The sequence below is a fragment of the Oncorhynchus gorbuscha genome, linkage group LG24, assembly GCF_021184085.1.
Source record: "Oncorhynchus gorbuscha isolate QuinsamMale2020 ecotype Even-year linkage group LG24, OgorEven_v1.0, whole genome shotgun sequence".
Classification (NCBI taxonomy): domain Eukaryota; kingdom Metazoa; phylum Chordata; class Actinopteri; order Salmoniformes; family Salmonidae; genus Oncorhynchus; species Oncorhynchus gorbuscha.
Window position 1 is genome coordinate 9,348,109 of NC_060196.1, and position 13,196 is coordinate 9,361,304.

The 13,196-nt window shown below is 41.6% G+C and overlaps 1 protein-coding gene across 12 annotated transcripts in view; it reads left to right on the forward strand.

The window, feature by feature from the left end:
- The first annotated feature begins 1,669 nt into the window (after nucleotides 1-1,669).
- The window catches only part of LOC124011990 (teneurin-3), a 360,816-nt gene continuing 349,289 nt past the window's right edge, over nucleotides 1,670-13,196 (forward strand). For 8 of the 12 annotated variants that reach the window (XM_046325298.1, XM_046325299.1, XM_046325300.1 and 5 more), the window contains exon 1: nucleotides 1,671-2,178. In XM_046325298.1, coding sequence (XP_046181254.1) covers nucleotides 1,923-2,178 — 256 coding nt within the window. In that variant the 5' untranslated portion in view covers nucleotides 1,671-1,922. Of the gene's footprint in view, nucleotides 2,179-13,196 lie in introns of all 12 variants that reach the window. The other 4 variants (XM_046325296.1, XM_046325297.1, XM_046325309.1 and 1 more) reach the window with 2 other exon arrangements.

Below are 13,196 nucleotides of genomic sequence, written 5' to 3' on the forward strand. Positions count from 1 at the left end.
GTTTTATGTTTTGCCTGATTAGTGTTAGTTTTATCCCAAATTCTGTTTTCTCCATTAAGTTTTTCCAGGTTTCCATTTGACCCTGTTTTTTTTTTTACACACTCACAGTCCCACTTTTTAAAATAGAAATAGAACTAAATTGGATGTTGTAAATCCACAACAGTGCTTAAACCACATCAGGATACCACTCTTTCAATTTACATTTGTGTGTAATTACCCTTTAATTCCAGTGTGCACCTAGCAAGAGGCAGTGGTTTAGCAGTATTTTTGTAGAGTACATGTGATGGTAGAGTTTGCAAAGCAAATACCCACTGGATTGATGCAATAATCATGATCTCATTCTGCCTGGTAAGCATAGGCTATTTTGTAATTAACATTTAATTGAGAAATCTATACAAAGAGTCACATATACAGACAGGGGAATTCTCCCTGCCTCTTCAGAAAGTTCCAGGAAATACAAATCACTGATGCATTCTGTTCATGTCTTATGATAAACTTGGGCAAATTAATACATGTTCAGTACATTTAGTTGATTCCCTACTAAGTTCAATACATTTATTGAATATTCATGAAATCTGTTTTCATGTCTGGATTCCGTGATTCCATGTGTTCTCGGCATCGCAGATGTTATAGGGTCGTAGAAGCATCTCTCCCCATTTCATTAGGGAGAATCTACCTTCCAATCCTCCCAACTGCCTCTCTCGCTTTGCTATCATCTGGGAAGAGTTTAGAAAACTGACGCAGGGAAACCTTATCAAGAAATATGTTGTTGACTTCAAAAAGAAAAGACGGATGAAGTCGGAAAAAGATATATGTTTGAGAAAGAGCAGCCATGCACAATCTCTGGGAGACCTGCAGAAAAGGGCCAGCCAAGACTTCCAAATTAAAATGGCCGCAATGATCAGAACGCAAAATTAGAAGCAGAGAGAAAGTTTTTTGGCTAATAAATATTTTAAAATACCCCTGGGAGGACTCCATGCAATGGTTATTATTCTGACACACACAAGTATGTCGTTTTATTTTTTGTTCTCAGGATGTTGTCTGTAGATTTGATTAATTCTCGATGGCAGCAGAGCTTAATGAAAGATTGAAAATGTTTTCCCCTTCCTCCTTGATACACATGCACACACACACACGCACACACATGCACACACATGCACACACAAGCACACACATCCACACACACGCACACACATGCACACACACGCACACACATGCACACACACGCACATGCATTTTTATCTAATGGATGTGTCGTGCTTATCAGCAACTCTAGACACATACCAGATCGGGGGGACGGGAGTAATCAATTAAGTCACCCCCTCCTCTCCCCGCCTCCCCGGCTTTTTTCTCCCTCTCCCTCTCCCACTCCCACTCCCCTCTCACCCCTGCCCTCCCTACTTCAGTTCCTAAAGGCTGTTTCCTGCCTGCCTCTCCTCACTCCAATGCACTCAGACCCTGCCGACACACACACACACACACACACACACACACACACACACACACACACACACACACACACACACACACACACACACACACACACACACACACACACACACACACACACACACACACACACACACACACACACACACACACACACACTAGCACCGCTGAACACTCCAGAAGGTGGGGAGGATTTCAGGATCCCGGGAAGATTAAGTGCACAGCTTAGCGCTATCTGACCGCTGTGTCTCACACTTTTTCTTTCATTTTCTTCCCCTCCCTCTCTCTCTCTCTTTCCCTGTCCTCCCTCTCTCTCTCTTTCCCTGTCCTCCCTCTCTCCAGGTAGCCGAGCCTAAGCGGAGCGGGTTGGGCGGACCCTCCCTCCTCCACCTCCTCCCACCCATCTTCCTCCAGCATCCCGGTCCGTGCCGTGTTTGTGTCTATCCGCCGGGTCGGCGAAGCATGCTGGCAGTATGGACGTGAAGGAACGCAGGCCCTACTGCTCGCTGACCAAGAGCAGGCGCGACAAGGAGCGGCGCTACACGGGCTCATCCGGCGACAGCGAGGAGTGCGGCAGCAGCGGGCCGGGACCGAGGGTACCCACCCAGAAGTCGTACAGCTCCAGCGAGACGCTCAAGGCCTTCGACCACCAGGACTCCTCCAGACTATTGTACAGCAGCAGAGTGAAGGAGATGGTGCACCGTGAACAGGACGAGTACACCCGACAAGGTACTATTTAGCCTAGTTAGTTATCCCCCTGCCGTTGTGCGTTTGAGCAAGGCACCTAGCATGCTCTAGGGGCGCTGCCCTGTGGCTGACCATGTAGGCAGTGCTTGAGGTGGGCCTGGTATCTACCGGTAAAGAGTATAATCCATCACCTCCATTTGTTATACCACCTTGACTATTGGCTCTAAAATATGATCACCAGGACTGTAAAATGTCAATATGATCACCAGGACTGTAAAATGTCAATATGATCACCAGGACTGTAAAATGTCAATATGATCACCAGGACTGTAAAATGTCAATATGATCACCAGGACTGTAAAATGTCAATATGATCACCAGGACTGTAAAATGTCAATATGATCACCAGGACTGTAAAATGTCAATATGATCACCAGTACTGTAAAATGTCAATATGATCACCAGTACTGTAAAATGTCAATATGATCACCAGGACTGTAAAATGTCAATATGATCACCAGGACTGTAAAATGTCAATATGATCACCAGGACTGTAAAATGTCAATATGATCACCAGGACTACAAATGTAAATATGATCACCAGGACTGTAAATGTAAATATGATTACCAGTACTGTCAAATGTAAATATGATCACCAGTACTGTCAAATGTCAATATGATCACCAGTACTGTAAAATGTCAATATGATCACCAGTACTGTAAAATGTCAATATGATCACCAGTACTGTCAAATGTCAATATGATCACCAGGACTGTAAAATGTCAATATGATCACCAGTACTGTCAAATGTAAATATGATCACCAGTACTGTCAAATGTAAATATGATCACCAGTACTGTAAAATGTAAATATGATCACCAGGACTGTCAAATGTAAATATGATCACCAGGACTGTCAAATGTAAATATGATCACCAGGACTGTAAAATTAAATTGAGTACCAGGACCTGTGTCATTCCACTTCAAGCTGTTCGTAGATTTTACTCTGTAGTCACGGTCAGCTGTACCTGCTCTTCCTTAGGTTGGCCCCTAAGAAGTGAAGTCTGTCTCTGTTTACATACGTTTACCTCAGGTGGGACCCCTCCATGTTGACTTATGCCACCGAGCTGGGCCGAGGCTCAAATGTTTACCTTAGATAAGGGATAAGGGCCGACTACTTCAGATTTAAAATGCGTTCAAGGACACGACCCTGCCCTATGAGGAATCCGTTTCTGTGGATAAGGGACGTGGTGTAATTACATTTACAGTGCACTTATGTCATGAAGAAAACATGTTGTAGCTACGGTTTCAATCCAAAAAGAAATAATCTCATTACCGCTCTGGTTGGTGTCTTGTCCTCTGTAGCTCAGTCGGTAGTAGAGCACAGCGCTTGCAACGGCAGGATAGTGGGTTTGATTCCACTCGTGTGTAAAAATGTATGTATACATGCATGACTATAAGTGGCTTGGGATGAAAAGGTCCCTGCTAAATGGTATATAATAGCTGCATGGTTAGTGTTGATCATGAACACTGGGGCTCGTCTTGCTGATAAGGAGCTCCAGGGGTAATGTGTTGACAGGCAGATAAGGAAAGGGGTAACAGGGGTAGGTTGGGCATATTAACAGACAGGAAAGGGTTAACAGTCTGGGTAGGTTGGGGCTATGTATGACATCCTCCCCATATTAACAGACACGAGACAGATGGGGGTATTGGGGTAAGGAAAGGGGTAACAGTCTGGGTAGGTTGGGGCTATGTATGACATCCTCCCCATATTAACAGACACGAGACAGATGGGGGTGGCAGGTAGCTTCGAGGTTAGCGTGCTGGGCCAGTAACCAAAAGTGTATTTGATTTTATTTAACCTTTATTTAACCAGGTAGGCCAGTTGATAACAAGTTCTCATTTACAACTGCGACTTAAGGTGCTGACAAGGTAAAACATTTACATTTTTGCTGTGCCCTTGAGCAAGTCTAATTGCTCCAGGAGCGCTGTACAATGGCGACCCACTTTTGTGTAACAGAACAAATATAAGCATCCCCCAAATTATTATAGCGAGCTAGTCCCCTAAGTGGGCCACTCGGTCACTAGACTTGTTGACTTGTTGGGCCACAGCCATCGCTCGACAGACTTAATAACTTAATGTTTAACTACTATTCAAAGCCTCAAGGCTAAGCACCTCTTTCTGTCTCCTCGCCCAGTAACTGACAGTAACATAGGAGCTTATGGTGACACGATGCTAAGCTAATATAGCTAGCACCGTTTGTTTATTCTGTATATTAATATGGTGACACCATAGAAATAGAAGGAGTAGAACGGGTTTTGAACCTATTTGACCATTCTATTCATTCAAATTCTATGGGTTTGATGTTGACCTAAATGATTTGGTCACTTCAGAAATAATAGCGGGACAGTAGTCATTTGTGAAACTTGATGGAGTAAAGCTGGAATAACTTGAATTGTTGCCCATCAGTGATATAATAAATAAAAAACAGGGATTTTTGTAATTATTCGATTTCATAACGCACAGCGAGCGCATAGATCTGAAACTGTTTTGAACTCTTGACATGAACTGGTTTGTGGAAAGATGGAGGCAAAGCGTTTTACCAGGTTCAGCCATATTTTCCAGAAACATAACAAAAGTACTTTGAAGTTCATTACTAGTTCATTGATTGTTCCTCCACTCCAATTAACAATTCATAAATATTGGAGAGAAAAAATGTAATGACTTTAATTATCTTATCATGTACATTTTCATTGCCACACTAATTGGCGTTCATTTAAAATTAATATAATTTTAATTGAACTGCAGTGACTATCTTAGTTATGTCTGTAATTAACAAGCCTTTGTAGTCACTCTTATTCCTAGATTAAAGATTTGCTCCAGACAGTATTTTATCCACAGGTTTAACAGTCAATATTCTATCCTTCTTATAATGCAAATGATCTCAGAGGGAATTTGGAAGATGTTTCATTTTTCTGATCAACCAATGACTTGACCGTGCTGTGAAACTTCTGGATTCTACTACCACGTGGGGCACGGCATGCAATCAGAACCAATTCACAATGAGGATGACTTATATGTAGCTCGAGAACAACATTTGAATATTTGAATCTAAATGTAGTTAAATAATACTCTACCCTAAATGAGATAAAGCATGTATTTATCTGAATCTTGGACCCTTAAATATTTAGATATTTTAAAAAGAAAGAAGGCACTGTTATGGACATTTTACCCAGGCCTGTGGAATACAGTATCCTCTCACTGAGATACAGGTATTACGTTTATATTACAGTCATTTTCACAACTGTAGGACGGCTTGAAACACTTTCCATTATCCCAAAAAGAGTATTAACTAGTCTAAGCTGGAAGAACACGTTCTCAGAGTGAATAAGTCGCTCTGGATAAGAGCGTCTGCTAAATGACTTAAATGTAAATGTAAATATATACGAATCTAATAAGGATTCAAATGTAATATAATAACTTATTACTGAAGCAAAAACTATCACTAAATACGGTCACTAAATTATATATGATAATCACTGAATAGCAGCAGGAATAATATTTTTTACAAACATTTCACAGCTTTTATATATTTTTTTACATAAAAATGCTGTGAAATGTTTGTAAAAAATATTATTCCTGCTGCTATTCAGTGATTATCATATATCATTTAGTGACCGTATTTAGCAATAGTTTTTTTTATATATATAAATACGGTCACGAAATGATATATGATAATCACTGAATAGCAGCAGGAATAATGTTTTACAAACATTTCACAGCATTTTTATGTAAAAAAAGATATATATTTTCTTTTTTTATATATAAATGCTGTGAAATGTTTGTAAAAAATATTATTCCTGCTGCTATTCAGTGATTATCATATATCATTTAGTGACCGTATTTATAAATATTTAAAAAACTATTGCTAAATATGGTCACTAAATGATATATGATAATCACTGAATAGCAGCAGGAATAATATTTTTTACAAACATTTCACAGCATTTATATGTAAAAAAAGAAAATATATATCTTTTTTTACATAAAAATGCTGTGAAATGTTTGTAAAACATTATTCCTGCTGCTATTCAGTGATTATCATATATCATTTCGTGACCGTATTTATATATATATTTTTTGATGTATATATATATATGTTCAGGCATGTTCTTAGCCAGCCCGTTCCTATCACCACGGCAGCTAAACCCACTGAATGGAATTCAGTCTAGATCTAAATGTAGGTGTGACATAAATGTCTTTAAGCGAGAGAAAAGAGTTTAGCTTTGCAGGAAATCATTAACGTTGGTTAAAAAAGGAACTTAATTAATTATGTATCACAGACTCTATTTTTAATTGGATCATGTTTTAAAATTCCCTAACATAAAATGCAAGCCACTTCAATTGTAGTAGAATGTTTAATAGGCCTAAGATGAATTATACAGTGTATTGTTAGCTGTAGTCATAGAGATCCTATACAATTATATAGTATTTAAATTCCTAATTCTATGCCTGTAGTTGTGTTGGCATATGAGGTCCCAGATAATTAAATAGTTCATTTTGATCCATGGTTACTGTGTCTTGTACAATTTGTAACAAATGTAGGAATTTAGTACTTTAAGTACTTTGTTCTATGACATGTTCAGATTTTTTTTTTCATGTCGAGAAAATATTTAAATCTGTAAAACAATACTAAAACTAAAATATTTATACATGTTATTATTCATAACACAAATATGATTATGTTATTGTTTTATTATGGTTATTTGTAATGTGTTGTATGTTTTGATTCATTATTACTTCTGTATAAATTAGACATAAAGGCCTTAATGTGGAACACTTCCTTAACTCCACCCTGATGACTTCATACGGTTGTTGACGGCTGTTGTTGCTGTTTGTCTTGTTGTGGTGGCGGCGTCGCCTTTGAAGTAGGGACTTTACGCTTTCAAGGCCTTGAGATATTTATGAAATCACCAAACAGATTGGAAGTGCCTTAGCTACCAGTCTATCTGCCAGGACAACATAACAGAGTAGAGCAGCCTCCATCTTCTCTCCCATCTGCACCACATTACCCCTCCCCGAGAACACACATGCACACAAACACACACCATATTCCGTCTGCCTGCGAGAGGAAGACACTCTTACTAAGTCTCTGTATGCTACACTTGGGAGTTTTATCTGTTAATCCATTGAAAAATATTTTGTCAAATATTCTCTGATAAATTTGGGGGGTTTCAACGAATGGTTGCCATAGAGATAGCAGTAATTTGGTTATTTCTATTTTAATGTTATACTGCTTAGTTAAACTACTGTACCTTGTTACTTGTGTTTTTTTGTGATGTAAATTAATTGTGCCTGGATTGTTTTCTACAATACTAGTGGGTCTTGAATTCCTTTCAGCCTGCATAATGTTACCGCATTAGATATAACCAAAGTACAGCCACATATGAGACCAATCATTAACACAGCTACCTCTGCCAAACATGAATTTATTTAGCTTTCTTTCTTTCTTTCTCACTCACTCTGTCTCTCTGAGTTGATCAATGGCAGACAGTATTTGTATTTGCTTCATGCGTTGTAGATTATTGCTGTGTACCCAGAGGCCCTCCATTGATGGTTTGCCGTTTCCTACGCGCCAGCCAACATTATTAACCCGCAAGTAACGCTTTTATAGGGCATTTATCGTTGGGCCTTGTGGGCTTGGCGTTGTGCCCTCCTGCACTGAAACAGTGGCTATGTGGGCCGTTCCAAGGTGCTCTTTGTTGTTGGGTTTTGCTTTAGCGTTATACAGTTTGTTAGCACTCCCCACTGGGCACAGACGTCAATTCAACGTCTATTCCACCACGCTGATTCAATCAGTTTGTGCCAAGTGGGCCAGCACTGAAGTGCCCTTTATGGTTTCGCTTTATGTTAGCATGGTTCGAACCATGTTTTTGTTATGCTAACGAGTTCAGCTTGAGCTGTTCTGCTCTGCCTAAGGAAAATGGACTGTATCATAGCGTGCTATTTTGCGCTACAGCATTAGGCATATGTGTTGTTTCAGATGTGTTTCAGCGATTATATGTTTTGCATTAGGAGACTATAGATTCCCCTTCAGATGATATGTTTTGCATTAGGAGACTATAGATTCCCCTTCAGATGATATGTTTTGCATTAGGAGACTATAGATTCCCCTTCAGATGATATGTTTTGCATTAGGAGACTATAGATTAGGAGACCCCTTCAGATGATATGTTTTGCATTAGGAGACTATAGATTCCCCTTCAGATGATATGTTTTGCATTAGGAGACTATAGATTCCCCTTCAGATGATATGTTTTGCATTAGGAGACTATAGATTCCCCTTCAGATGATATGTTTTGCATTAGGAGACTATAGATTCCCCTTCAGATGATATGTTTTGCATTAGGAGACTATAGATTCCCCTTCAGATGATATGTTTTGCATTAGGAGACTATAGATTCCCCTTCGGATGATATGTTTTGCATTAGGAGACTATAGATTCCCCTTCAGATGATATGTTTTGCATTAGGAGAAAATAGATTCCCCTTCAGATGATATGTTTTGCATTAGGAGACTATAGATTCCCCTTCAGATGATATGTTTTGCATTAGGAGAAAATAGATTCCCCTTCAGATGATATGTTTTGCATTAGGAGACTATAGATTCCCCTTCGGATGTTTTGTTTTGCGTTGGATATTTCTTTAGCGTTTGGCTCGCTCCTCCAACGTGGTATAAATTGCCTTTAGCAAGTCGTGTTTCACTGAAGTATGTATCGTTTTAGTTGTTTCGTCATGCTCTACTTCAGTCTTTAGAGCAGGGGGTAGACTAGTAGATTTTTGTCAGAGCGGATGGTCGTGTGGCCAGAACATAATTACCATAATTGGTCGAACAAATTGATGACAACTAAGCCCTAAAAGAGATTGGATTTGAAATAACAATCCTTTCATACCTTAATGACATGGAGACACGATCACATATGTCCCTTCTATTCGTGGGAATGCTTAGGAACAGATTCGCTAAATTAAACTAGTTTAGATCTGAATTACTGGTAATATTAGTCTTCAGGGGGCCCCATAAAATAAAAGCTGAGGGTGTCTCCCTCCGTTTGATAATGAGAGTATTCCATTAGGTCGTTGGTCCTATGGTGCTGAAAATATGGGGAGTTCTGCTAACTGCTAGCATGTTTTCAGGGGATCTGCTTGAGCAAGGTGAGATGCAGAATCACTCATCTTAATCATATAATAATTAACTTTTGGGATGCAAGATTTGTAGATGAGTGATTCTGCGTAATCCTACTGCAATGTAGTCGATCCCAAACATGCATTGCGTCTGTGCTACCAGCTAACATTGTTAGCTAGTCAGGCCTGGTCGTGGTAAGACACAACGGTCGGGGTCCTGGGAGTCCAGCGTGGGACCCTGGGTAACAGAATGGTAATCCCCTGCAGTTATCTGAGAGTCAGATGAAACCTGATAGTCCCTTTTTTGCGCGCCTAGGAGCTAGCGCTGTTTACAGAAGCTGTGTTTTCACTGGGGATTTCAGGTCAGTTGATACTGCACCCCACTAACCCCCATCACAAAAAAAAGTCAGTACAGGATTTATTTGTATTTTCTCGCTCTCTCTCTTTCTTTTCAAGCCCGTGCAGGATTTTTTCATTACTCAACACCTCCAGTCCAAATGACTCCCCAGATGCTAGCTAGGCCCCATTTACCTGTCAGCTTCTATTTTGTTAGCACCTGGGAGATAGCTCTCCCCCTTCTCTTCTCTGTCGCGTCCCAAATGGCACCATATTCCCTATATAGTGCACAACTTTTGACCAGAGCCCTATGGGTCCTAGTCAAAAGTATTACATTGCCTATATAGCTCCCGAGTGGTGCAGTGGTATAAGGCACTGCATTGCAGTGCTCAAGGCATCACTACAGACCCTGGTTCAATCCCGGGCTGTATCACAGTCGTCCGTGATCGGGAGCCCCATAAGGCGGCACACAATTGGCCCAGCGTCGTCCGGGTTAGGGGGGGTTAGGCTGTCGTTGTAAATAAGAATTTATTCTTAACTGACTTGCCTAGTTATATAAAAAATATAGTGCACTTGGAACACAGCCCTCTTCTCTTCCAACTGTCCATATATCTGTCATGTGTGCTCCCTTTCTGGCCTCTAGGTTACCAGGCTGCTTGTTGTGGCACACCTGTCACCATCGTTACAGAATGATGCCTTGTTTTTGTGTTGGAGGTGATGTCAGAACTGGAGCTACCTGGGAGGCCTTAGCTGGTTTGTCGGATTCCCTTGTCTCAGCTGGGTGAACAGGTTCCCGTGCCTCGACCGAGGCAACCGGGGAGGTCTCAGCCGGCTCATCAGGCTCTCACTCCTCAGGCGGTTCGTCAGGTCTCTGCGCCGCAGCGGAGGCGACCGGTCCGCTCCTGTTCCCCGGGATCGTCCCTATGGTTGGCGTCCTGCGCCTGGAGCTGAACGCGGCTGGAGCCGAACGCGCCGGGGAGGGGGTACTGTCAGGTGTGCTCCCTCTCCGGCCTCTAGGTCACGAGGCTGCTCTTTATGGCGCACACCTGTCACCATCGTTACACGCATCAGCGCATAAGGACACTCACCTGGACCCCATCCCCTCCTTGATTACCTTCCCTATATCTGTCACTCCCTTTGGTTCCTTCCCCAGGCGTCTGTGTGCTGTTAGTGTTTCTTGTTCTTTATTATGTTCCGTTTATTTTACTAAAACACTCACTCCCTGAACTTGCCTCCCGACTCTTAGTGCATATCGTTACACTATCTATCTATCTATTTCTCTATTTATCTACACTATTTATACAAAAGTATGTGGACACCCCTTCAAATGAGTGAATTCTGCCTTTTCAGCCAAATGCTGGCAGGTGTATAAAATTGTGCACACAGCCATGCAATCTCCATAGACAAACTTGCCCCCCCAGAAATGGTTTGTCAAGATCGGTGTTGGAGGAACTTGACTGGCCTGCACAGAGACCTAAACTCCATCGTACACCTTTGGGATGAATTGGAACGCTGACTGCGAGCCAGGCCTAATCACATCAGTGCCCGACCTCACTAATGCTCTTGTGGCTGAATGGAAGCAAGTCACCGCAGCAATGTTCCAACATCTAGTGGAAAGCCCAGAACAGTGTAGGCTGTTATTACAGCAAAGGGAGGGATCAACTCCATATTAATGCCCATGATTTTGGAATGAGATGTTTGACGAGCAGGTGTCCACATAAATTTGGTAATGTAGTGTATCTATCTATACAGAACAAAAATATAAACGCAACAAGTAAAGTGTTGATCCCATTTTCATAAGCTGGAGTAAACGATCCCATACATTTGACAAAAAGCTTATTTTGCTCAAATTTTGTGCACAGATTTGTTCACATCCATGTTACTGAGCATTTCTAATTTGCCAAGATAATCTATCCACCTGAGAGGTGTGGCATATCAAGACAACAAAGACAATAAAAGGCCACTCACAATGCCACAGATGTCTGAAGTTTTGATGGAGTGTGCAATTGTCATGCTGACTGCAGGAACGTCCACCAGAGCTGTTGCCAGAGAATTTAATGTTAATTTCTCTACTATAAGCCACCTCCAACGTCGTTTTAGAGAATTTGACAGTACGTCTAACCGGCCTCACAACCTCAGTGTAAACACGCCAGCCCAGGATCTCCACATCTGGCTTCTTCACCTGCAGGATCGTCTGAGACCAATCCTGCAGATGAAACTGTGGGTTTGCACAACCGAAAAATTTCTGCACAAACTGTCAGAAACTGTCTCAGGGAAGTTCACTTGCATGTTCATTGTCCTCCGTCTTGACTTGACTGCAGTTCGGCGTCGTGACCGAATTCAGTGTGCAAATGCTCACCTTCAATGGCCACTGTCACGCTGGAGAAGTGTGCTCTTCACGGATGAATCCCAGTTTCAACTGTACTGGGCAGACGGCAGACGGCCTTGTATGGCGTTGTGTGGGCTGCCAGTTTGCTGATGTCAACGTTGTGAACAGAGTACCCCATGGTGGGATTATGGTATGGGCAGGCATAAACTATGGACAAAGAACACAATTGCATTTTATTGATGGAAATTTAAATGTACAGAGATACCGTGACGAGATTCTGAGGCCCATTGTCGTGCCATTCATCCACCGCCATAACCTCCATGTTTCAGCATAATAATGCACATCACCATGTTGCAAGGATCTGTACACAATTCCTGGAAGCTGACAATGTCCCAGTTCTTCCATGGCCTGCATATTCACCAGACATGTCACCCATTGAGCATGTTTGGGATGCTCTGGATCGACTTGAACGACAGCGTGTTCCAGTTCCCACCAATATCCAGAAACTTCGCCATTGAAGAGGAGTGGGACAACATTCCACAGGCCCCCATAAACAGCCTTGTCAACTTTAATCTGGTCACACCAGATACTGACTGGTTTTCTGATCCACGCCCCTACCCTGTTTTAAAAGTTATCTGTCACCAACAGATGCATATCTGTATTCCCAGTCATGTGAAATCCATAGATTATGACCTAATGATTTTATTTCAATTGACTGATTTCCGTAATATGAACTGTAACTCAGTAAAATCTTTAAAATTGTTGCATGTTGCTTTTATATTCTTGTTCAGTTTATATAGCCATCTATCTATCCATCTGCCACTGGTCAAATACTGTACAAATAAGGCTTGGGAAGGAGGGAGTGGGTTTGTCTGTCTGGTTCTCAGTGCTAGGATGGATCTGAGGGTCGGGGGGCTGGAGGTCAGAGGGGCCTTGGGGGGGTTTGGGGCGATATTAGGGCTGAGAATTGCCAGGGACCTCAAGTTACAATATAATCACTATACGTAGGTGCTGATACCATATGTTTTGCAATTCGATACTGTGATTTTATTGTGATTTGATGTTCCAAACATATTGCTCACCATATGTCTGCTGCAGAGAGACAAGAGAGAGCCAGGAGAAAACACACGTTGATCACTATATATGTCTGCTGCAGAGAGACAAGAGAGAGCCAGGAGAAAACACACGTTGATCACTATATATGTCTGCTGCA